This window comes from Neltuma alba, unplaced genomic scaffold (assembly GCF_004799145.2).
Source record: "Neltuma alba isolate B1F8T4 unplaced genomic scaffold, ASM479914v2 tig00012245_pilon, whole genome shotgun sequence".
NCBI lineage: Eukaryota > Viridiplantae > Streptophyta > Magnoliopsida > Fabales > Fabaceae > Neltuma > Neltuma alba.
Window position 1 is genome coordinate 46532 of NW_021636774.1, and position 9996 is coordinate 56527.

Here is a 9996-nt window from a genome sequence, read left to right on the forward strand (position 1 = left end):
AAGTGAAAAAAAAAGGAAAAAAAGAGAGAAAATATTAATTCTATTGACGAGTCAACTCAAAATTCTGACAGACGCGGCAATAATAGGACGTGGAGTTCACATGCCCCTAATACCGTAACGGACAATTGAAAAGCCACATCAAAATTTAGATCAAATGCTTTAAACTAAACACATTTCCTCCAACTTGACTTTTATAGCGTGTCGTGTTACACAAATGAGGAATAAACTCTTCAGCCTAGGCTCGGCGTCAGAGGAAAACATGTGAGGGAGGCGAAAATTTGTTAATGTTGAGAATAATGAAAATTATTTTTAAGGGGTGAATTTAAAATTTTCTGAAAATTAAACCAATCTCAAAATCAAACTGATGTATACCAGCGAGCTGGGACCATGTTGCAATTAATCTTTTCTCTGGGAATCATTATGGTATGCTCAAAAGTTGCCTCACACAGTCTAATGATTTACAGAGGCAAGCAAGAAGATAGCATTGAAGTCGAAACATGTGATGATGTTTCATAGTTTAAAACAAAACCTTGACATTTCCATGGTATCCCCCCCCCCCCACGTGCGAACTACGTCTTGTAAAGTCATCCTCCTTTTCCTTTTCTTTCACTTTGCCTTCTCCACCTTCCCACCTTTCACGTTGGCTATATATCTTCATACACAGCGGAATCCTTTTTCCCAGAAAAGAAGAGATTTTGGAGAAAGGGTTTTTCGTTTCATGCCATAGATGTTTCTGCTGCTTGGTTGGGTTCGTTCAGGATCTTGTTGATGAGGAAACGTTAATCCCCATCGCAGGTGACCAGAAATCAGCACCATTACTGCTGGCCACGTGTACGGTGGATTCCACTGGGATCAGACATAGTCCTCTGCTACTCAACTCTCCTTTGCCTTCCTGTCTCTTGTTCATGTTAACCCCATCTCCCTGAAATAACGACGCCGCGTTAAGGTTATTTTTGGATGGAGGGACAAGTAGAGAGAAAAACAAGGATAGAGAAAGAATACTAAAAAAATTCAAAAATAATAAAAATATTTTTTTCCAAAGAGTTCTGGCTTATAGTACTTTTTTCTCCTCTGATCATCAACCCAGCTTTCATCTCTCCCAGGTTGACTGGTCAGTCACGGCAAATAACGGTCAACCGGATGTACTAAAAATTAAATGGGAGGGGTTATTAAAATGCCTATGTCAATTGAAATTAAATTAATTATGATTAAAATAATGTATTTTAATTAAATTACATAAAAATATTCATATATAATCATTAAAAATAATATTTAAATAAAAAAGCATCAACCTACAAGTAAACGAAACATTTATATACACACTACATATATTATAAATTTATAAGAAAACACAAAGTTCTTAAAACATAAATTTCATAAATCGATATTGTTTTTAACTCAAGATTATATTTGTTTCATGTTAGATAAGAGGTGGAAAAACTATAAAATCCAAGTCAATTCAGTCAGGAGATTGGTTTAGAGTTAAAGAATCCGAATTAGATTTTAATAGGCGGTCAACTTTCCAACCAGGAAAAAGTTTGTAAACCAACCGACTACAAAAAATTTAGAAAAAGTGAAAAACCTCGTAAAATTGAAGAGCGACAAAAAATAAGGTGGGGTCCACCTTCTATGTTTGTCTTCCCCCAATCTTACTCGTACTTTCGAGGATGGAACTCTCAATTGGGGGTATGGTCGCAATCAAAACAAGCTGGTCTTGCTACTGAATAGCCCAGTGAGTCCAAGGCTATGTTTTGTCCGTGGAAGAACAGAGCAACTATTGGTACATTTTTTTGTTCTCTTCTCAAATGGAAAGCACAGAAAAATACAACCATGAAAATGATAATGAGGGAAATGGGACGCACCGTACGGTGGTGGCGGGGATGAGGCGAAGGAGGAGGTGCCTGCAAGTAAGGCGAGCAGAGGACCTGAACTTGGTCGTGGAGAAACCTTATGTATCCCATTGCCTCGTGAAGCACCGAAGCTGTATCTGTCTGCAACAAATTCCAAGTTCCGAAACTCATAAATAAATGTCATTTATTTTTCCGAAATCCTAGAAAAATAATATAACATCATGTTCTTGCATTATAGTATATATGCCCAGGTTGATGTTACTTACCTTCCCAAATGGAGAAACGAGCTGTTGTAACGCTGCGATTCGCTCCCCAAGTTTCTCCTTCCTCTGCCATTACAAAAACCAAAAACCAGGAACTGAAACGAATGGGGACAACATATACAAGTACAAAACACAGCAGTGTCTGTCTGATTTTAAGGGAGAGAAACAGACGGGAACATAAAAGAGAAAGCGACATGCAAAAACAGAACGCCATCCGTTGTCGATTGTCCTCACCTTTGCATGTCCTGTTGAAGTGGGGTTCTCCGCTCTGGCTTTCTTCGAATGTCTCCGGCCACCGCCACCAGCCGCCGTGGCGCCGGAATCAGTGCAGCACCCCATTTCCTGTGCCGACCCACCACGTTTTTTCTGCATAACAACAAACAAGAGAGAGGAAATTATCGAAACAGTATGATTGTGAGTCTAACAGGACAAAAATCAAAGACAGGGAGAAACCATATCGCGGACATTAGACTTATGGTTGCAGGAGGAAGAAGCAGAGGAGGATTCGCTAGAAGTGATGACAGATTTCTGTGGGGTAACAGCGTTGGGTTCAGAAACCAAGAGGTCGCCATGACTGTTTCGATAGCCCTCGAAACAGAGCATTTTGGGGGGACTGCCGTTGCCAATCGAGAAAAGAGAGTGATGATGATGGGGGAGGTGGTCCACATCGCCATGTCCGAAAAGAAGCTGAGAGAAACTGGAGGTTGGGGTCAGAAGGTGGTCCCCGTGGAAGCCGTCGTCGTCCTCCATATGAAGGTGTGAAGTATTGCGTAATCTGAACGAGAGAGTGAAAGAGAAGGGAGGGGGATGGATTGACGGGAGAAGACAAGTGAAGTGGTGGGAGAGAGAGAGAGAAGGGAGAAGGAGAGAGATTTTGTAGAGTTGGGCTGAGTTTGGGCTTATTCCAAGGAAGGCTTCGGTTTTCGGCATTGGACGGTCAAACCCACTAGGCCCGAGAAAACCGTGGTTGAGCCCTCCAACGCACCTTCTTACTTTCCCTTTTCCGGGTTCGGGTACTCCCACCGACTCACCATTTCCTGAATTCACCTCCCGTTTCTACTTTGACTACGGTTATTATCATCATGACATGTCATGGATTTCAAGGTATAAAATCCGGGGAAACGCATGGTTGACTGACATGAACTAGAGAGTATTTAGGGAGTGTTTAGATAAAATCAAACTATGTTTAGAAGTACTTTTATGGTTTACGAAGTAAATATGTAGAGGAATTTGTCTCGTTTTGCGGAAAAGTACTTCTGAAACTATGGTTTGGAGGTTGCCAAACACCCCCTAGATGGAATTAAAATCATAGTTTTAAAAGTATTTTTACGATAGATGAAATAAATATGTGAAAAAATTATCTTATTTTACGAAAAAATACTTCTAAAAAGTACTTTTTGAGTGCTTCTAAATACTCTCTTAGGCTGGATTTAAATCAACAATTTCTTCTTGTGGTAGTCAAAAGAAGTTTTTTTTTTTTTTGCCTAAGCACACATATATTTTTTTCACTGAAGACAGTTCTATTTTGTTGATTATTAAATTTAGACATCTCTTCTAAAATTATCAAAAGAAGGTTTTTGACAATATCTTTTTTTTTTTTAGCTGAATAGTCCATAGTATTAAAACTTCAAAAACCAGTACAAACACTAATAATTATAAATCCTATGTATTATATCTAAAATAAATTGCTCCATCTAATAATTACACCTTTATTTATTTTTTGAGACAAGTATAATCACTTTATTAATATTTTGCTTCATTGCATTATAAGAAAGATGCCCCTACAGCATAAAAAGATACGCTATTTTTATTATAATGCTTAATAATAAGAATTTATTATTATTTTTTTAATCAGAAAATCTTTCTCATTCATAAATTTCTTTTTTTAATTTCACTTTCTATAATATTATTGCATACAATTTTTTATCACATAACCAGCGTATAAATTTAACTACTATAAATAACAAACATTATTATTTATTTATTTACAAATTATAAATCCTATGTATTATGCATAGTCCAAGAAATTAGACTATTCATAGCTTATAAATAGTTAATTTGTTAAAAATTTTATATGATACGTAAATCTTGAATAAATGAAGATTTAAAATTAAAAAAAATTATTCTTTCGGTCCTAAATATATTACTTATTTTGTACTATAATTTACACTATAAAATAAATTTTATATTTAAGACTAGAGGAGTATCATTTTTTTTCTTCCTGGTAAAACGACAATTAAAATTTACCTTAAATAACATTACTCTTCATTATTCAATGCTTTACAAGAAGGAATAACTTTCTGCGTCGCAAGTGATGAGATCATTCCCAGCTTCTGTTTTGCCAACGAAAGGACCGATCAATCTTAAAAATAATAATAATAAAAAAAGAATCCAATTATCATTATTCTACCATTTCTTGCTATATTAAACTAAAGCCGCCCTGCACCCAGCTCAAAACCAGCAATGTCATAATAGCGCAACTTCATATAATTTGATAGTCCGGTAGTTAATATAAGTTTTAAATAATTAATTTACATACAATAAAAAAGTCAGTTGAAAGTGATAGATAGCTAAACATACATATATATGTGTGTATTCAAATATACTCTTGTTATTAATGAAAAAAAGGATGAAAAAAATATATGAGAAAAATACAATAAGAAAGAAATGATAAAAGAGAGAGAATAACCCAAACTAAAGTTTATAAAATAAATCACAACTCCCACATTTAAAACTTATAAATAGGTCTGAAAAGAGTGTTTGTTAATAAAATGTTCTCATTAGTGACAAAATAACAATTCTCAAGATACCCATCTACCACTTGGCCATATCCAAGTCAAGTGTATTAAGCAATAAGCAGGATCGACTTTGGCGAAAAGGTACGTCCAAAATGTTCCCCTAGCTATATAAAGTTTGGCACTATTAGCACCTTTCACCAAATCAATGAGGCTGCTGACAAGAACCAACACAGAGGGAAACTGTGAAAGTAGCATGAGAAAATAATGGAAAGCAGAACTTAAGAAGGGCACGAATAATAGAACAAGATAAGTAAACATGCACATAAATCAAGGTTTTTTCCTGCAGAAGCAGAACATTATTAAGGAATTCTCTCTTTTAAAAGATGAAAAAAATGCAAGCTATCCCCGCGTAGTCGTAACAATCTCACATCTATAGCAAGAAACAATCATGCTAGGCAACAAAGTAAGCTTTCTATTTTTCCTTTGAGGAATACAAACAAACACTTGGTGGGCAAGCGTGCGGGTCACGAGCAGCAGATGTCCTTCAACCTATCCGCAGCAGATTTGTCCACCGAATACTGCGAACGCATCAGATTGCAGATGGGTCAAGGAATAAACAATAAAGATCGAAGCTTTGAAGCGTGACCAATTTTTTCTCGGTAAAAGCCAACAAGAACAGAGGAAGAAAAGACCTTATCGAGAACCCACAAGGAATGGCGATAGGTGCGGCTGAAGAGATCCTCAAGAGCAGTAGAATCTGCAGCATCCACGTCTCGGTAATTGACGAAGTTCTCGCGTGCGTACTTGGCGTAATAAGGTCTAGTGTCCTTCGGCAAACGCCTCACTAGCCTCAGAACCTCCATGTATGCTCTTAGCGCCTTCTCCATTTGCTTTGTCCTCGCAAAATGGTCACGACCCAGATCACTTGCCTCGGACAATAATATTAATAAGCAGCTTGAGTTTTGTTTTTTCGGGTAAGTTCGCAGCTGGGGAAATGACACTTGATGGATCCGTTATTTAAATACTCTTGGAATTTTGGAATTTAACTATCTTTAGATACTCTGAATCTTAATATAAGACTTATTTAACTAATTTGATTAGATTAAGAAAGTTAGATAAATTAGTTAATTATAAAAAATATGACACATTTTTTTTAAAATATCATAATCATCTTTTTTTAATACTATTTTTCCTCTTTTATTTGATTATGGTTGATAGAGTATTTATATGGATGATTTAGAGAAAATTAATAAATATGATAAATGGGTTTTATATTTAGAATAAAAACCAACTCAATAATTAAGTCATATATTAAAAATCAGATGAGTATAAGTCAAAATTGTCCGTCTTCGGACTATGTATATGTACATTTGCTTGTGTTCCCTAATTTTACAATTGGCTAAAAAGCAATTGTAAAATTAATGTTGCTAAGATATATCATTGAAAATTTCGAAATTAGAAGAATAATTAAATAACTTGTTTTGAAGATAATAAAGATTCTACGACTCCTACTCGAACCGTTTCCTCCTAGTTCTCTCAGTTTCCATATCAGTTTGCTGGAAGTTCAACAACAACTTCACATTACAAGAGCCTCAGAGCAGCTTCATCCTTCAGGCCATTACTCTTCCAGTCCACACAGGAAATTCCCAAGATCCAATTCTCGTTGGAGAATCTCAAGACCCAAATTAGATGGACTCACAACCCTTCCAACTCACCCAACCAGAAAATCTTCAACTCCCCCAGTCAGAATTATCATCTAATCTAGTTTCGGAAGAAGATTACAACCCTAATGAAGGATACAATAGTGACTACTCAAAGTGCATTGGACATAATGAATATTACACTGATCTCACTGATGAAGAATACACACTTTTCAAAGATTAGACTTGATTGGGTTTATCTATTTGGAATCTATTTTATGTCTTACTTTAAATACGAGTATGATGTGTGCTTTTACTTTTAGGTTTTATCAGCTTTTACTTTTGTTTAGAATCTTTGTTTTTGTAAAAATAAAGTTGCACTATTAAGTCTATAATAATTCTATACTGTCATCTAGCTAGTCCAAAGAGTCTATATAAGAAAGTCTCTAGTCTAGAGATTTAAGTATGCTCTAACAATAATAAATGAGTATCAAATATTGAAAGTATGCTCTATACTTGTTTTATATGAGGATCATGTGTATTAGAAAGAATCCGACCATGATTCTCTTTTGATTGAAGAGTTCTTAGTCCGGAGTTTTACGGGTTGAGATCCTAATATGATCTGTGTAAGGCCTGAAGTGCCGTTTGTTAAAACCTTGACATGACAAGACATATAACTCCTTAAGTCAAGTATGGTTCCTAATCTTAGCAACTTATGATAAAGGTGGAACCAAGTAAAAGTATTCTTTCATCAGCCTCATTAACCATAAAGACTGTAACTTGCCAGATCTGGTTCGCAAAGGACCTCTGACAATAATAATCTCTCTATCACAAGTTTCAAAACACTCATCTCTCTAATGGCAAATCCTCATGATGCCGGGAGTAATAAACTTTTATACCCTTTGCTTGAGAAACCAGAGTAGGTTGCATGCGCCTCTAGTTCTGCGAATGAATTCACCTTCACCTCATCCTTAGACAAAAGGATACTTATAATTCTGATCTCTGAAGTCTCAAAGTCAATCTCCTCTTCTGATTCAAATCCTCGTTCCTCACTATATCGTTTATTCACATTACTCAAGGACTGAGAATGAAATGAAAATTCTGAAGTTTCAACTTTCAAGAATCCTCTAACCCCCCGCCATTACAAATTACTAACTTTATCCATACGGAGAATCTTCATTCCATACTTTCTCAAAGCCCAAGGATATTTTCTCAGTCCTGTGATTATTAAGCCGAGGTTGTCTCTTCAAAATTCTAAAGTTTCCTCCAAAAAGGAAGTCGAATTTAAGAAACACTGTGGCGATAAAATAATGCAATGATCAAAGAACAGAGGGAATTTTCGGGGGTAACTAGAAATTAAGACAGAGATAGCAAAAATAGGCTTAAAAGGCCCATCAGAATCCCTATAAAAAGCAACATCAATCGTGCCATAATCCTTACTGGCATGCAACCTGAAGCGTGGGTTAGTAAAGTTCAAAGGCGAGCCTTGCCTTCTTCTTGGAATCTCTCTCCAGTCCCGTTGCTTCTTTCACTTCAGGTTTGATGTTTTCTTCTCTCTCTTGTGCCTCTGAATATTTCCCTCTTCCCTGTTTTTTGGTACAATAGATCTATAAGATGCGTGAATGGGCAGAATGCTCCAACATAAACTCGTTGGCCTGTAAATATTTGTCTCTTTCCTTTTTAGCATCATAATAAACAATATGAGGACTTGTCCATTATCCAAGATCTCCATCCTTTTTGGGTCCTTTTCTATAATTGTTCTACCATGATATTTTAATGGCCATGTCCTGTCTAGTACAGCAGGGCATCCTGTTTATGACCAACCCTGGAACTATGAAGACGAAGAGATTCCTTCTGCTGGCACTACTCAGCATTCAAGATTTCAAGTTCGTTGGACAGAGATTATTCAACGAAACTAACAGCTCCTCCCACAGACAAAGGTCCATAAAAGGTGCTAATTCCTATGGCATGCCTTATCGGAGTGCACAGTTTGAGTTAAGAATATGGGAGGGACATTACCTCAGCATCCCATCTGTGGTACATGCATTCTTGTGATTTCCAACTCAAAAATGAACGACGGAGTTGGGAAGTTTGGTGTGCGGAAAGAATTAATTGAGCAAACATTGCAAAGAATCATATCAGTATGATATTATTGTACGCCCACTTTGTGACATGGGTAAATAAAAATATTCTTCTTGTCTACCTCTATCATTTGGCTATATAAGGAGAAGATGTCAACCGCTGAAACTCACTAATAGAGAAGAAATTGCATCAGTAATCTCTTAGCACTTTATTTTCAGAGTAGAAAATGGCAGCCATTGAGTCAGATTCAAAGATCTCTCTACACGTACGCTCTAACAGCTTTCCTTCTGCACCTCACCCCCTTGTATCACAACTTGAGGAGCATCTGAAGAGATTGAAGTCCTCTGAATCTGCAACTTCATCTTCTTTAAGTCACAAACTCAATGGCTTGCAAGATTTACATGAATGTACTGATAAGTTGCTTCAACTAAACATCACCCAACAAGTCCTAACACGAGGTTGCAGCCGAGAGTGGGTTGATGAGTTACTTGACGGGTCTCTAAGGCTTTTGGATATATGCAGTACTGCTAAAGATTGTCTTTTGCAATCAAAGGAATGCGTGTATGAAATTCAGTCAGCTATTCGAAGGAGAAGAGGAGATGAAAGTGCATTCACAGCCGAAGGCGGAAAGTATTTGGCTTCCAGAAAGAATATGAAGAAGGCAATTCAAAAGGTGTTTGGAAATGTTAAAGAAGTAAGACATGAGTTCAAGTTTTCTTCTGCAAACAAGGAAAACGACATGCTTAGCTTTGTTAAAAGGAGCAGATATGGTCACTTTCAGTACATTAGAGTCTTTGTTGCACTTTATCTCAGAACCAAAGGGACAACTGAATGAAAGAAGATGGTCAGCATTTTCCAAGCTGATGCGGCCTAAAAGAGTTGCTTGTGACTGTAAAGAATCAAAATCAAATGAATTTGACAAGGTAGATACAGCTTTGAAGTCTCTCTACAAACACAAGCCTACATCCAATAACAATTTCCGGGGCCAGCTGAAAGACTTGGAGATGTGTATTCTGGATCTAGAAGTAGAAGTTGAGCGCCCCTCAAGGCAACTTATCAAAACCAGAGTTTCCCTTCTTAACATCCTCGACCATTAGTCAGACAATATTTAGGATAACCTCGGACACCCAAACCCACTATCCCCTTTGAGTGTCCTATACTTGTACACAATGTTCTGCTGTAAAGATATACTATGTTGGGATCATATTATGACTATCTGATCATCCTTCTTCTTTCCAGTCTTAAAATTTCAATTTTCCATTTTTTTTTTGGGTAAAGAGAAGCAGAATCCTCGTTTCCACTAAACCATGAGAAGTTTTTATTAGAAACAGAATGGCCTTGTGATCAATTCCTTGGTCAAACCAGTCTTTGCTTAACTTTACAAACATGGTTTTACTAGAAGCCACAAACAAAGTTAAATGAA

At 36.6% G+C, this 9996-nt stretch overlaps 3 protein-coding genes across 5 annotated transcripts; 1 reads left to right on the forward strand and 2 right to left on the reverse strand.

Annotated features, from left to right (window-relative positions):
• Nucleotides 1–454: 454 nt before the first annotated feature.
• On the reverse strand, nt 455–4442 carry LOC114725350 (transcription factor bHLH113-like). 3 transcript variants are annotated; one of them, XM_028911847.1, is made up of 5 exons: nt 4361–4442; nt 2348–2479; nt 2117–2179; nt 1863–1991; nt 455–922 (listed from the first exon to the last, which is right to left on the reverse strand). In XM_028911847.1, exons 1-5 carry the CDS (start codon nt 4370–4372, stop codon nt 755–757), a joined length of 504 nt encoding a protein of 167 aa, XP_028767680.1. In that variant the 5' UTR covers nt 4373–4442; the 3' UTR covers nt 455–754. The 3 variants fall into 3 exon arrangements, with proteins under 3 accessions (XP_028767680.1, XP_028767679.1, XP_028767678.1); XM_028911846.1 differs by lacking the exon at nt 4361–4442 and adding an exon at nt 2579–2892; XM_028911845.1 differs by lacking the exon at nt 4361–4442 and adding an exon at nt 2567–2892.
• A 756-nt stretch (nt 4443–5198) lies between these two features.
• LOC114725352 (LYR motif-containing protein At3g19508-like) lies at nt 5199–5816 on the reverse strand. Its single transcript, XM_028911848.1, has 2 exons — nt 5544–5816; nt 5199–5429 (listed from the first exon to the last, which is right to left on the reverse strand). The coding sequence occupies exons 1-2, from the start codon at nt 5736–5738 to the stop codon at nt 5376–5378; spliced, it is 249 nt and encodes an 82-aa protein (XP_028767681.1). The 5' UTR covers nt 5739–5816; the 3' UTR covers nt 5199–5375.
• Nucleotides 5817–8799: 2983 nt separating this feature from the next.
• On the forward strand, nt 8800–9408 carry LOC114725348 (uncharacterized). The gene has a single exon (XM_028911844.1). The coding sequence runs from the start codon at nt 8800–8802 to the stop codon at nt 9406–9408; it is 609 nt and encodes a 202-aa protein (XP_028767677.1).
• The last annotated feature ends 588 nt before the right edge of the window (nt 9409–9996 follow it).

Bases quoted from the DNA above. Each gene is read 5' to 3' on its own strand.
- LOC114725350 (XM_028911845.1), bottom strand. From the start codon at position 2,863: ATGGAGGACGACGACGGCTTCCACGGGGACCACCTTCTGACCCCAACC. The intron at 2,480-2,566 runs GTTTCTCCCTGT...GTTGTTATGCAG, and splicing joins AGTCTAATGTCCGCGATATG to AAAAAACGTGGTGGGTCGGC. The intron at 1,992-2,116 runs GTAAGTAACATC...AATTTGTTGCAG, and splicing joins TCGTTTCTCCATTTGGGAAG to ACAGATACAGCTTCGGTGCT.
- LOC114725352 (XM_028911848.1), bottom strand. From the start codon at position 5,738: ATGGAGAAGGCGCTAAGAGCATACATGGAGGTTCTGAGGCTAGTGAGG. The intron at 5,430-5,543 runs GTCTTTTCTTCC...ATGCGTTCGCAG, and splicing joins CCTTGTGGGTTCTCGATAAG to TATTCGGTGGACAAATCTGC.
- LOC114725348 (XM_028911844.1), top strand. From the start codon at position 8,800: ATGGCAGCCATTGAGTCAGATTCAAAGATCTCTCTACACGTACGCTCT.